The sequence below is a fragment of the Drosophila suzukii genome, chromosome 3 (assembly GCF_043229965.1).
Source record: "Drosophila suzukii chromosome 3, CBGP_Dsuzu_IsoJpt1.0, whole genome shotgun sequence".
Classification (NCBI taxonomy): Eukaryota; Metazoa; Arthropoda; class Insecta; order Diptera; family Drosophilidae; genus Drosophila; species Drosophila suzukii.
The window spans coordinates 67,948,835-67,962,542 of record NC_092082.1 but is presented as its reverse complement, the minus strand read 5'-3'; the positions used below and the strand labels follow the sequence as shown (position 1 = coordinate 67,962,542).

Genomic DNA, 13,708 nt, shown 5'->3' with positions numbered 1-13,708 from the left:
CTAATTTTAGTATACCAAAGAAACACTTTCTGTAATTTAATTTGAATGACCTTATATAATTCTGTGGAATAATGATAAGCCTCACTTCAAAAATGGAAACAATACACGAAGCACAACAATTGACCTCTTCAGCCGTTTAATTAATATTAATAAATATTATTCAATTGAGAGGCGTCACTTACCTGCATAGAATAAAGGCAGCAGATTAAAGATGATAACCAGCGGAAATATAGAGCGTGCAAACTTTTGCACATCCGTGAGGATGCCGACTGCCGGAGTCGTCGAAGTTGAAGAGCCGGGTTGAAGGGGCTTTCGTTGTGGTTTCGTAGAGTCCTGACTGACTTTGGAAGATAGGCGTGATAGGCAAGTGCTCGTGGCGAGGCGATCCTGCTCCGAAGTCCCTGTAGAAGTGGCCAAAGTAGCAGCAGGATTGGCCAGGCATTGCTGGTGTTGCTGCGGGGCAGCAGCAGGTTGAACAGCAACAGCAACATCGCAGGTTGCAGCACTGCCGGCCAAAGGATATCGCATCCTGTGCTGGGTGTTTCTGTTGCTGGCAGAGATCTCATCTGTGGTCCAGGATTCGCTGGTTGGTACATCATCTGTTGCTGTTGCTGCTGCTCCTGTTGCTGATGTTGCTCCTGTTGCTGCTGCTCCTGGTGTTGCTGCTGCCGCAAGTGCTGACTGGCATAATGTTGCTGCTGTTGCTGCTGTTGCCTCCGATTCGCTTTGTGTTTGTGTGTGGCACAGAAACGTATCGCTTTGAAATTGCCTCCGTTTGCTGTTGCAGTTGTTCGTGTGCTGCTGTTGTTGTTGTTGTTGTTGTTGTTGCTGTTGTAAAGGTTGTCGTGTTGTTGTCGTTGAAGAAATTGTTGTTGGTGTGTTATAGAAATGTCGTATCTGTGCTGAGGCCATGTTGTTCCCTGAAATGAGATTTGAAAAGGCAACAAAGGCATGAAGTAGTTGTTAAAAACCAATAAGTCTAGTGACCATTGACAAAAGGGACGAAAGTTGCCCGTTTTACAGTTTTGATAATCCAATCACTGTGATTATCGATTCGTCGGATGCTGTTTTATGTTGCTGGCAGGATTACACGCCACAGGGAAACGGACAGCATCACAAAGCATTTGGGTGCTTGTCTTTTTAATCAATTTCAACAGGCAAGCCACGCCCATTCGGTTAACGCCGACGGCCAATCCTTTTAGTTTTTTTACAAGCTACCAAGTCCCCAACTCCCATTTAAAGGGGTTCTTACGGAGGGTTCCATTGTAAATGTTTGCTTTTCAAGGAATTCTAGGGTGTGTTTTATTTATATTTAAAAGGAGATAAAGAAGCAAGGAAATTGAAGTCCCCGTAATATTAAACGATTGTAATACGAGATATACTTAAGATATAGTATATCTCTATATTATTTATACATCTATATTACAACCAATCGTTTAATATATGTTTTATATATCTTATATTAAATTAGATTTAACTTCGTTTTTAAATATTAAGTATACACCGTGTTTTATGCCAAAATACTATTTTTATAGCATACCCTAAGGAGCTTTTGCTTTACATCCTTGTGTAAAACTTGTAAGAGAACAAAAGCATTCTAAAGCTTACATCCTTAAAGCTTTTAGCAGAGTTACACACAACCCAGAAGTTACATCTAGGTAACGTATTCCTTCTGTTATTATAAGCAGAAAAGCTTTGCTGTTATTGAAATGTAACCAAAAAGCTTGCATCGACATACATACAATGACTCTCATAACAAGGAAATGATAAGAAATTGACTGAAAGTTAGCCCTTCCTGATATACATTTCTTTGTTGACACTGGGCTAGATTAACTAAGTTTCTCATTTATTCATCCCTCTGAATAACCACCTAACTACGCCTATGTCTGCCATACTCATTCCTCATTTGCAAACCATAAAAATATGTGAAATAATCATAAATAACCTACAAGTACACTAGATAAACCCTTGGCGAGTGCCACGCCCATCGGGTCAGGCCAGGCATTTATCAAATTTCCGCCACTCGAAATGTTTTTGGCCGCAATAACAGACGCCGAAACAAGTTTGCCGCCCTTCAACCCCTCGTCAGGGTGGCTTCTCTGGCAGTGTTGTTGTAGTGATTACAGACGCTGATAATAAAGTAAAAATTGCAACAATGAACGCATAGACATCATGTCTATGGCAGTCCTCGGCCAGATCCGACAATCCGACCATCCAGCAATCCAACAGCAACACAGCAACGCCCACACGTAGCACGGAGCCATAAAGTGCTCGTAATCAACGTGAAACTGCGACGCACGCACACACGTCTATTGCTGAATGTGTGATGGTGTGTTAGTGCACAGAGAAAAAATTAGTAAAATTTGTCCATCAAATAATTGTATATTCATGACTAAGGTACTTAGTTTTTTCTTCTAAATTGATTTTAGGATTGATTCTTCGGTTGCATACCATTACGTTTATTGAAACAATGATCATTTCGCTCATTCTTAAGTTTAAGAATGTACCTGATTTGTTAAAAAATACTCTTTATTAAAAAACCTATCCACTCGAAAAATAAGAATCCACGCTTAGTGATGTCCTCTAAAGAGAAACCAGTCTATTATATCTTTTAATATTTTATGATTTTGAAACCTCGAAAAAATAAATATAGCTGATTTTATTTTATTTTATGTTATAACTAGAGCGCCTTAAAATCTCTGAACATTAAAAAAAATTAAATTTGTCTCTTGTAGACTAAGTATTTTCTTAGTACTTATGTTTTTTCACATACTTTAAAGTATATGAAATACTGAATATAGTATTATATAATGGTTGTTTGTATTAAATAACTTTAAAAGATTTTAAAGGATAACTAGACAAATATTTGGAAACCAATTATTAAGGATAGAAAGAAAGTTCGGAGATTATTTCCCTTTCATGAGAGTACCTTATTCCTTTTCTAAGATTTTCTTTCAGTGTATGTTTGCGTGCGTCCTTTTGGCAAATGTCGGCCACCGGACCTCTGCTGGCCGCTGGTCGGTGGCTTTCCCATTTAGCCAACGAAAATTGTCTGCAATGCTGCACTAATGTCATCAGGGCGTATGCGTAACTAGGTGAATGTCGTGATACGGGGTGTTGGAGTGCCGGAGTTCTTTTTTGGAGCATAAGTCGGGGAGCAGAAGGCGTGGGGCGGGGCAGGTCGGGGTGCCTGAGTGGTGTTTTCTGTTACGTTTCAGCTGTATCCATTAATTCCGGGCAGCTGGCAGCAAAGGATGTGAGCTCATGTGTGTATCCTGCTGAATAATTAAGGAGGCTGAGGCTAGCAGGACAACTCGGCAGCGAGAATTTTGCCGAACTGTCAACGCTGCGAATGCATGTTGCCATGTTTCTGGCTCTGCCGCATAATTGGAAATTATTCGCTGCACTCGGGCACTACTGTAAAATGGTAATTGCAGTCAGAAGTAATAGCCACAGGAGCCACTGTAACGATGCAAATAAATTGCAATTTGTTGCCGCTAATGTTTATTCAAATGTGCGCCCTGTTTTTCGTTTTCGTTTGCACCTGCAGCTGCAGCTGTGGCTGACCTGTTTCTGTTTTTCTCGCAATTAGTCAGTTTGTTTGGCATCGCGGCACTATACCCTTTGACCCCTATCTGTGGCCCAGCTAATTGTGCACTTGGCCAGCGGTTTAATGAGTGCTCCTCCCCGTCGTTCAAAGGCAGCGAATGCGAAAATAATAAAGCCGGCGAAAATTAAAAGCCAGCCAGAGCCAATTAGAAGCGACTAAAGCGCAGGAACCACTTCAAAGAGGCAAAAAGTGGAGAAAACGCAGCAAGTAAAAGGGAGGCCACAGCGAAACTGTCTTTGGGTTTTCCTGATGCCCTACCGTGTCCAATAAAAAGAAACTCAACTTATTTTGTTATCATTTCAATACTCACGATTTTCTGGAAATTTATATTAATATCGTATAAACACACTACATTAAAACCTAAAAGCAAACTTGAGTAATTGTCATACCATCAGCTTTGAAATGTCCTTTGCTATTAATTTACTCTATTTTTCATTCAAATACTTAAGTTTTAACTAAAATTTAAAGTCACACTTTAATATTTTGGAATGAAATAAAAGGGCTATAAATCCATCAGCTTGTTTTTTTAACTGAGTGTTTTAGTTTTTTAAAGTTTATTCTAATATAAACACACTTAACTAAAACCAAACTTAAATAATTAAAGACAGCACAAAAAGGGCTTAAGATCCCCCAGCTTGGAAATGTCCTTTTCCATTCATTTACTTTGTTTCAGAACTTCTCTTTCCGAGTCTTACAAACTTGCCCCAGCTGCATCAGGGTTTACTTCTAATGCCTTCCACCCACAGCAATCCTCTGAGCGTGGCAAACACTCCAAAATAGTTATTAAACCCTCGGCAAGGGCTCTGAAAGCCCAGCAAATGGATGCTGGATTCTGGTTGGTGGCTGAAACAAATGGCGCTCGATGCAGCACAAAAAGTTGCCATCCACAGCAGCGCATCATCATCAGCAGTGCATCTCAAATGCTACTGAAAAAAACAAAAAAAAAATAGCAACGGCAGCATTCTACACTTCAACGCCGCAAGTTGGTGGCATAAATTTAGCAATCTTCTGTATCTGTGTATCTGCAGCCCTATTCCAGATACAGATACAGATGATATAGATGTAGATGCATTTATGTATACCGCAATGGGGCATTTACATTTCTGATGTTTTGTGGGTGGAAGCAACAATATGCATTCACTTGGTTGATTAACATTCTGTTTGAATTAAAGCTTTAAAGTTGCTTGTGTGTGGCAAAACATCCACAAAGGCTGCCACGCGTTTTTGTGCATTTCTCTGTGAAAATAAAATGCAGGCGTGCCTTTGCCTTTAGTTGCTTCGCCAAAGGAACTTCATCATCCTGATGATCATCAGCGGCAGTTGCCGGAATGGAAATTAGCCAGGACACAGAGCCTTGTAGTCGCATGTTGCACATGTGCATGGCAACCAGCAACTAGCAACTAGCAACCACGGTGACAAATTGCAATTTAAATTTGGCTTTCGCGGGCCCCACAACAAGATTTAAGTGCGCCATGTGTGTGCTCATTACGAGTCACAATTATTTGTAGTTTTTAATTAGAAAACTTAGCTCGTCGCTCTATATCTCTGTCTCTATTCCTGTCGTCCTCTGCGGAACAGAAGAGCCTGTGCTTGTGCAACAACGTGCACTTCAGCACATCAAAATGCTTTCATGAATACGCAATGCGCTTGTTAATAGTTCGGGGCATATGCGGCGTATGCGTAATGCATGATTTATGCAACCGCCTGTCGGTGTGGTAAGGTTAGGAGTGTGTTTGTGTGTCTGCAGATATTTATGTGCATTGTACATTAATCAGCCGACGGGCTTAACTTGTTGAGCTGCCAATCGAAAGTTGTGCACTTGGTTAAATATGATTTTCACAACTAAGAACTCAAGAATCCTAAGTAGTTAAAAAGGAGTTCGTTTGGTAGGTTTTTACTGGGTCTGAAGCAAGTTTCAGCTTTTAAAATTAAAATTAGAAATTCTGAAAGCTCAGGTATTTGGTATTTCTCTTAGATATTAAACAGCAGCTTCGAGCATGTTTTAAGATTTTAAGAACTCAAAAATCGCACGATATTAAAAAGTAGTTGGTTTTGTAGGTTTCTAAAGGGTTTTCAACTAGTTTAGAAAATTTTATTTTATATTGGAAATTATAAAAGCTCAAGAAACTTGAGAGATTTAAAGAATGCGTAAAGGAATGCGTAAAGGACGTTTTGGTATTTTTGTTTGACTTTAATATTTTAAGGAGTCAAGAATCCTCTTTATATATTAAAAAGGAGTTGCTTTTGGTAGGATTTTAACTATTTTTAAAATTAAAATTGTTTTTTTTTTAACTTGAAATTATAGAAGCTCAGAAAAGTTGAGTAACTTAAAAAATTTGAAAAGCAAAAGGCATTAAAAAGGAGTTGGTTTTGGTAGGTTTCTTGTGGTTTTTGAACTAGTTTCAAAATTGTTACTTTGTTTGTTGTTTCAAATTAGAAATTGTAGAAGCTCAGGAAAGTTGATAAATGAAATATGAATGTATTTTGGTAGGTTTCTTATACATTAAACAGCGATTTGGGGTCTTCAGCTAGTTTATAAACTTTAATTAAAAATGAAAGATAACTCACCATATCGTCTGCATTTAGAGCGTTAGGGTACAACACGTCCTAATCACGGAGTCTTCTGAGTTTCTGCAAAGAGAAGAGCGGTGGAGAACTTAGTACAAGGTGACAGGACGACGGGAAAACAGGAAGACCCCTAGACAGACAGGACTTAAGTTCAACTTTGCATTGGCAGGAGCCTGGCAAACAGCTGGCAGCGCTTAAGTAAAAGTTACGAGCAAAACATTTGCAACTGCAGCATTAATGCGACTTCGCCTGGGAGTTCAAAAACTTTCCGGAAGGCGTGGGCGTGTCAAAAAGATTGCAAAGTATATACACCAAATAAAATGGAAAAAAGGGGCAAGCGGCAAGTAACTTTGCAGCAAATCAATTTCGGGGCATACTAAATTAAACAACGACAAGCAAAAGCAGCTGCCAAATAGATAAAAATGCCAAACACACGTGCCAAAAGGGAGGCGGTTGGGAAAGGGGGCGTGGCGGGTTGGGGGGGACAGGCGAAGCCGCAAAGAAATTGTAAAAATGTAGCGAAGCGCCGAGAGTCGCGCAAAGGCATTTTGCCATTGGCAGCAGCGCCTCGAGTCGAGTCCCAGAGCAATTTATCATCTCTATGTTTAAAATTTATTACATTTATTTTATGTTGTTCTGCCTCCCCATTTTTTGTTTACTTTTAACTGTTTTCCTTGCCATGGTTTCCCATTTTTCCCCCTTTCCCAGCACCCATCCCCACATTTTTTTTTGGCTTTTTCTGTGCGTGTCCGTGTCTCAGTTTGTGGCAGCACTTTAAGAGCCAAGTCAAGTGGATAAAGTGGCGGAGGCGGCAAAGAGTTCTGCCGCTGTCAGTTGAGTTATAGCACTCGACTTGGCTCCACTCGGCTCTTGTAATTGAATTTATCGCTGTAGCAATATTCATCAACGTCAGGACACTACACTATGTGGGGCAGCAGGACTCTCAGGACTGTGGATGTCGAAGGCCCTGCAAATGCCCGGCGATCAAATTGAAGTGCCAAAGATTACGCCTCGCCTGCAGTTGCGCATACGCAGCGTGTGCCGCGGCCAAAGCGAACCGAAATTGAATTACTCGCTCCCGAAAACCAAGGTTCCATTCCATCCATCCGTAGACCATAATCCACCCCCTTACCATCCAAATCCCCGTATCTCTCATCCGCAGAGGGCAGCGGTGCCAAATTGCTTTCGATATCAATTTCCTGGCAAAAGCTTTTGTTTCCCCGGCAGCTCTGCTCTGCAGCCGCAGCTGCAACAAAATCCGATTAGAATTCCTGCACTGCCAGTCTAACAACCTGCCACGCCCCCTCTTTCGCCCCTCCCATGTGCCTCAAAATCAAATTGTTTACGATTGCCTCTGTTGTTGCCGGGCAAACAAACAGCACAGCAAATCGAGTGCAAAATGCATAGTCTTTATTACTGTCTTTGTAATACCCAGAGCAAACAAATGGTTAATATTTGGATAGGCTTAAATTATTAAAGATTCGCACATACAACACACAAAAAATGTATGGGTAAAACTGAGGTTTACGGATAGTTATATCACTGTAAAAAAAAGGTTAACAACTATTTAATAAAGTGACGAGAATTTTATTGTTGCTTTGGTTACAATTTAATAGTAAAGCTACCGTAAAATGGAATTTGCAACTATTTTGTTGGTCAAATTGGCAATTCAGTGGGTTGGGACCATTTAACAATTAAATTGATTTATTTTCCTAAAAATTTTTTTGAGTGTATATGGTTTAAAATGTTAGTTCTTTTGTTGTAAGTAGATGCCGCGTTTTCGAGCTACATTTAGTTGCTTGTTTTAAGCCTTATCTAATTTTGGTTTTGTAAAAAATTCAAATCCAATCAGAGGTTGTTGAAAACCGATATTACATATAATAAGACATCTATTTATGAGGCCCTTAATCTAAAATATTTTATTGTATTTTTAAGCATTTGAGTTAATATTGTTCTTTCAATTCACATTAAAATAATTATATATATCATATCTGACTGTATAAAATGTGTTTAATTTGAACATAATTTTTTAACTTTGTGGAACCTTGGTCGAATTCACATTTTATTAAGCTCTTCTATCTCTGTGTAATGGTAATTGAATATATTATATTTACAATCTACCCTGCCTCTTTTCGATTATTGATTGGAAACACACAAAAACAAAACGAACGGCCAAACCTTATCAATGCAAAAATCAATGGAAGAGCGGAAGTGGCCGAGGAGGGTATTTTGCATTTGGTCCTGCTGGTGAAATAATCATGATGGAGTTGACTGCAAATGAAATATGCATATGCTGCAGTGGCCGGCGGATCCGAACTCGATTCGCCGCCTGGGCAATGCAATTACCCGCAGTTGGACCCATGAAACCAATGCCAAGTCAGCAAATTGAATCAACTTTGGCAGTGGGGAGTGCAACGAACATTTCCCCCAAACATTTAACAAATCGCATTTAATTTGAGTGCAACTTTTATCGCACTGTCAATGCAGAGCACCGAAAACAGAAAACAGAGCCTGTGGAACTGGCGTGCAAACTCGCTGACATGGTAGCAAACTGCTGAACTAATTGATTGGCATGTGGACTACATTTCATTGTTACACCAGGAAATTTAATTTTTCAAAAAGGAACCTGGGCTTAAGGATGAATTGCTAACATCTTTCTCAGTCAGATTAAAAATATTTAGGATCGCTAACTAAAATACTCATTTTTTTTGACTTTCATTTAGTTGTAGTATTACTGTGAAATTTAATTATGAATTAAAAAAATATTACATGAAAAGTCCGCAAAAATCTATAAACACTTGTCCACAATGTGTTTAAAATCAGTCAACATTTTATTTAATCTTGTAGACCTTTAAAAAAAAATCACAAATAACAAATATTTTCAGTCTCAGCTTAATGATACCCTTAAATTAACCTGAAAGTACCAAGTACTTTTCTGAGTTAATCTCTTTCTTAAAATTACGTAAAATGTTATAAGTCTTTTAGCATATTAAGATATTAACAATAATCTTAAAGGACCATCACTTATCTAAAATAATATATTTAAAAAAACAAAATATAATGACAATTATTATATGACTTTTACCATTTAAGATATTTTCCAGTACAATTGTGCGGAATGGAAAAGCATTAAAACATATTAATTAGTCATATTTTAACTACAAAATAAATGCTACATTTTAGCTTACAAGTTTGCAAGTGTAGTAACCGCAATTGTTCAGGTGTTGGATCCCAGCTGCTTTGCTAATTGTCAGCTTAATGAAACACATGCAAAGTTTGCCACGAAGCCCCTGGAGCGATGGCAATCAGCAAATCAAATTTGGGGATCAAAAGCGAAATGCATATCGATTTCAGCTGTCAGTTGCACATGCAATATGGATTCCAATTCAGACTGAACTCGGATGCGGTTTCGGATGATGAATGGAGCCGTAATGAGTGTTATTAGACGCCGTCACTCGCACTGACCGTCAATTTGTCAATTTGTGCGGGCGATTGGGCAAAAAGCGGCCGATGATACTCGATGAAGCCCCTGTCCCTGCCCCTGCCCCTTCCCCTGCCCCTTCCCCTGCCCCTTCCCTGACTTCCCCTCATTTTCGTCCTTGGCGAGCTGACAGAGCGTGTGACAGGATACGTCCAATTGAGAGCCAAACTGAAGCCTGAGTGTGTGTGAGTGCTTGGGTCCTTGACAGTCGGCATAATCAATCCACTCGCCTGACACCATGTCCTTTGTGAAATTGAAAAAAAACCCCCCTCCTGTGGGGTTGACAACGTTATCCTGCGATCCCTCCAGCTGGTGGGAGGAGGTCCTGGGTAACTGAGGTACAGAGGACCTGGCAGACGTGATATATGCTTATGGCCACCGTTGCCTGGGCGGATGCAACATAAATTATCAAAGTGCAAGTTGCAAATTGCTTGGCCTTCAGCCTGCGGCACGAAATGTGCACATAATTTCAAATTTATTACGAATTTACGTGCCATGCGATATGAAAGGGAATCCCGGAACACTAGCAAAAAAGGCCTGCACCTTCCTTGGCTCGAACTGTGGCTACACTGGGAATAAAGGTGTGTGAAAAACGTATAGGCAAGATAACCCAGAAGTAACACTAAAATTCGAAGATATATAAAATAAAAAGTCTCTTATTATAACTTTTACAGAATAGCTTTGTCAGTTAGCTTTTTATTAGAAATACTATTCAAGCTAATAAAATTGATAGATTTCATAAAAATTATTGGTAAAGTGTGGAAAACAAAGAAAAATTTGTTTATTATTATTTATTTTTTATTTTTATTTTATTTTATTTTATTATTTTTTATAACACTTGACATAAAATAAAAGAAAACTTGAGGATGTTTTTGGAAAAGAGCACCGCATTGGAATACATAAAATACATTTATATTCATTTTGTACGAGGAGGGTTTAGTCCCAACGTTATCCCCCTGATTTTCCCCCAGTGTGCCGAACTGCAATGCTCAGGTATCCATGGCACGTTGGGGCGTGTGTCACATGCAAAGCAGGTGACATTCCCACGCCCCCGACTCGTTACCCGCTTAAGACAAGCGAACGCCTGCAGGACGGCCATTGCTTTTGTGTCGACTTCCGCTGGCTGATGGGAGCGACCACGCCCAGGTGCCGCCCCCTCGTTTGTCACTGCTTAGCCCCCTATCATCCCCCACAAGCCTCAGCCCACACCCCATCCCCGTTTCGATTAAATGCATCATTTCCCCGCATTTCAGATGCAGCAGCAGCGGCAAAGCCATCGCCACAGTCACCTAAAAGGATCTGAAAGGAGCCACAGGAGTCGAGGCCATCGCATTTGCCATCCTCATTCCTCTGGCTAACACGGTGCCCAGCGGGCAACCCACTCGTTCCCATTTACCAGACTCTACATTGATCAAAAAAACTTAAACTTAGGCGGAAGTAATCAAAAATCTAAGAAGACAATATTAACAGACAACTAACTTTTCAAAGATCAAATACTTTTCAATCGGGTATTGATATAAAATTCGCATTACTCGCATTATAACATTTACAACCGTTTCCTCAAAATCATTTTTAAACGTTCTCACGGCTTAGGACCTACTATTGGTATACTATGCGGGCCCTGAATGACTATTAGTTGAAATTGAAAACATTAGCTCCTATCAGATTTTAAATGTGATCAGAATTTAATTAGTTTTAAATAAATCTTGATCATTCGCATTATAATTATAATTATAATTTTGGTATACTATGCGGCACCTGAATGACTGTTATTTATTTTATTTTTTTATTTATGTATTTAAAATTGAACACATTTGTGGTTCTGACAATGCTGATATTGTTTGATATTGACTCATTAATCGTTTTATTTATAAAGAATTTATCGGAGGTGCCACATGAATCACTATGGCTTTGAAACCACTTTTAGGTGTCTAAAAGTATGCAAAAATATATTTTTAACACGGAAGTACAATGAATTCATCCAGAAAGTCACCTATCCAGGATTTACTGCATACTTTTAGATGCCTGAAATTTTATTTTTTTTTGTTTTGAGTAATTTGTTTGAGTAATTGTCCTTATTTATATTTGCATTTGAAAAAAAATTAAAAATCGAAATTAGTAATCCTTATATAGCCCAGTTGTATTTTTGCACAGTGCAGCCACCGAAGAATGTTGTGCACTTGTGTTTGCCTTTGTGCCCCAGCTCGGCGTTGTCCTGGCTCCTGCTGTGTCCTGCGCGCCATGCTAACAATCTTGTACTTCGGAGCCCGCTCGAGTTTAACTATTGACGTTGTTGCTTTTGCTGCTGCTGTCATTGCCATTTTGCCGTTGTCCCCGGTAATGTTACACGGCTTTTTATACTCCTCGGAGGCAACGACAACGACAACAATAAAGCAGGTGAAGGATTCACATAAAAGTTGTAAAACTGATTTGGCCAGGACGAGCACATACATATATGTAGGGGGATTTTGTGGACCTGACACGACGATATTAAAAATCAAATCAAATTTCAGCTTAACATTTTAGGGCGCTGCAACTTTGGTCATGGAATTTTGAAGCCCTAAAGTTTAGGGCCCAAACAAACTTTAAGCTGTGCTGATTGAGTGCAAACTGGAGAACTATTGGCCATGATTATTAAGAGCTCCTCAAACACTCGTTACACAATCGAATAATCCGGGGATGTAGGCTATAAATCAATCTCGTTTTTGGCACTTCGATCGATGCACTTGCCACTCGCCATCAAATTACCATTTTTGGGCCAGGCAAACATGGCCATTTCTTTTGTGCCAAGAATCTATTTGCTGCCGATTCAATAAGTTTTTGGGCCCAGGGCCTCCGGCTATTTGGCAAGCCTGAGCTGCATTTCATATCAGTTGATTAGTGCTGCAGGGGGTATGGATGGGGAAAGGATATGGGGTAGGACACAATGAGGCCGCTGCCAAGGAGGAACTTTAATAATGGCTGGAAAGGACATTCAGACATTCAGACATCCAGACAGACGGACTGCAAATGAAATGCGAGACGCCAAATTAGTGCCAAGCAATTAGATGGCCGCCAAATTGAAAGCAAATGAAATGCTCCGGCTCTCACAAAGGCCTGCTCCAAGATCCCAGACCCAGAGCAATTAGCCGCGACACCAGACCCCATTTTCATTTTAATTTCCCCGTCCATTTTCCCCAGCCATCACCATTCGCGTTCGCATTCGCATTCGCATTTCCTTGGATTTTCCGTACTCACGTTTATGCTAGTTGCATCGCATGGCATTTGCTGTTCCAGTTGGGCCATGTTCTTTCCCTGCTACATTTTCAGTTAATTGCTTCAGCTTGGCGACGAAGACGAGATTCTTGCTCTGCGCTGCAATGAAAGCATTGAAATGGGAGTGAGAATGGGGTTACCGAGTGCATTTTGTATGACTAATTGCAATGTGCAATGGCAAGAAATTATATTTCTAAAGAGTGGGCTGAAAAGAGGCACAAGATTTTTCAACTCAGCACTAGCTTTGCTAAAATGAATAGAACTCATTTCAAAAGTCAGTGGTATATACATATTTTTTTGTACTTGTTTAAGGAAGTTAAATTCCGATCCTACAACAGTTTGGCTGCTTTGCTTCCAAATTATTATCAAAATCGTATTATAAAAAGTACGTAATTTATCCCGCTTTTGGTAACATATTTACTATTTTTAATTAATGTGAAAGAAATACACTTCATATAATTTCTCGTTTTTTGCTATTCAAATTATGAATAAAATCGTATTATAAAAAAGTACGGAATTTATCCCGCTTTTGGTAACATATTTTCTAGTTTTAAATAATGTTTCTTTTCTTTTGTAAATAAAAACAAAAAATGATTCAGTTTTGATTTAAACAGCGATATTTGTACTATATTTTGGGTTTGAACCCCTTTCACAGCGCTATTTATTCCAATAAATTGGCAATATGCAATTTGCATATATATTATAAATACAAATTACCTCATTAACATTTATTAAAAATGGTGATACTAAAACGATACTTGGCTTGTTTTTTGATATTATACAAATTCTAGTTC

General features: G+C 39.3%; 2 protein-coding genes across 8 annotated transcripts in view; one reads left to right on the top strand and one right to left on the bottom strand.

Moving 5' to 3' along the window:
* LOC108020128 (uncharacterized) overlaps positions 1-13,708 on the top strand; it is a 78,160-nt gene that overhangs the window by 25,386 nt on the left and 39,066 nt on the right. The window lies entirely within an intron of this gene.
* The window catches only part of LOC108020111 (cubilin), a 55,276-nt gene that overhangs the window by 34,461 nt on the left and 7,107 nt on the right, over positions 1-13,708 (bottom strand). For 6 of the 7 annotated variants that reach the window (XR_010654563.2, XR_010654564.2, XR_010654565.2 and 3 more), the window contains exons 2-4: positions 12,897-13,013; positions 6,179-6,241; positions 183-920 (exon numbers count right to left, since the gene is read on the bottom strand). Coding sequence is in view for 4 of the 7 variants with exons in the window: in XM_065867202.2 (XP_065723274.2) it covers positions 183-912 (730 nt within the window). In the remaining 3 variants the exon portion in view is untranslated. The remainder of the gene's footprint in view (positions 1-182; positions 921-6,178; positions 6,242-12,896; positions 13,014-13,708) is intronic. The other variant, XM_065867203.2, reaches the window with a different exon arrangement.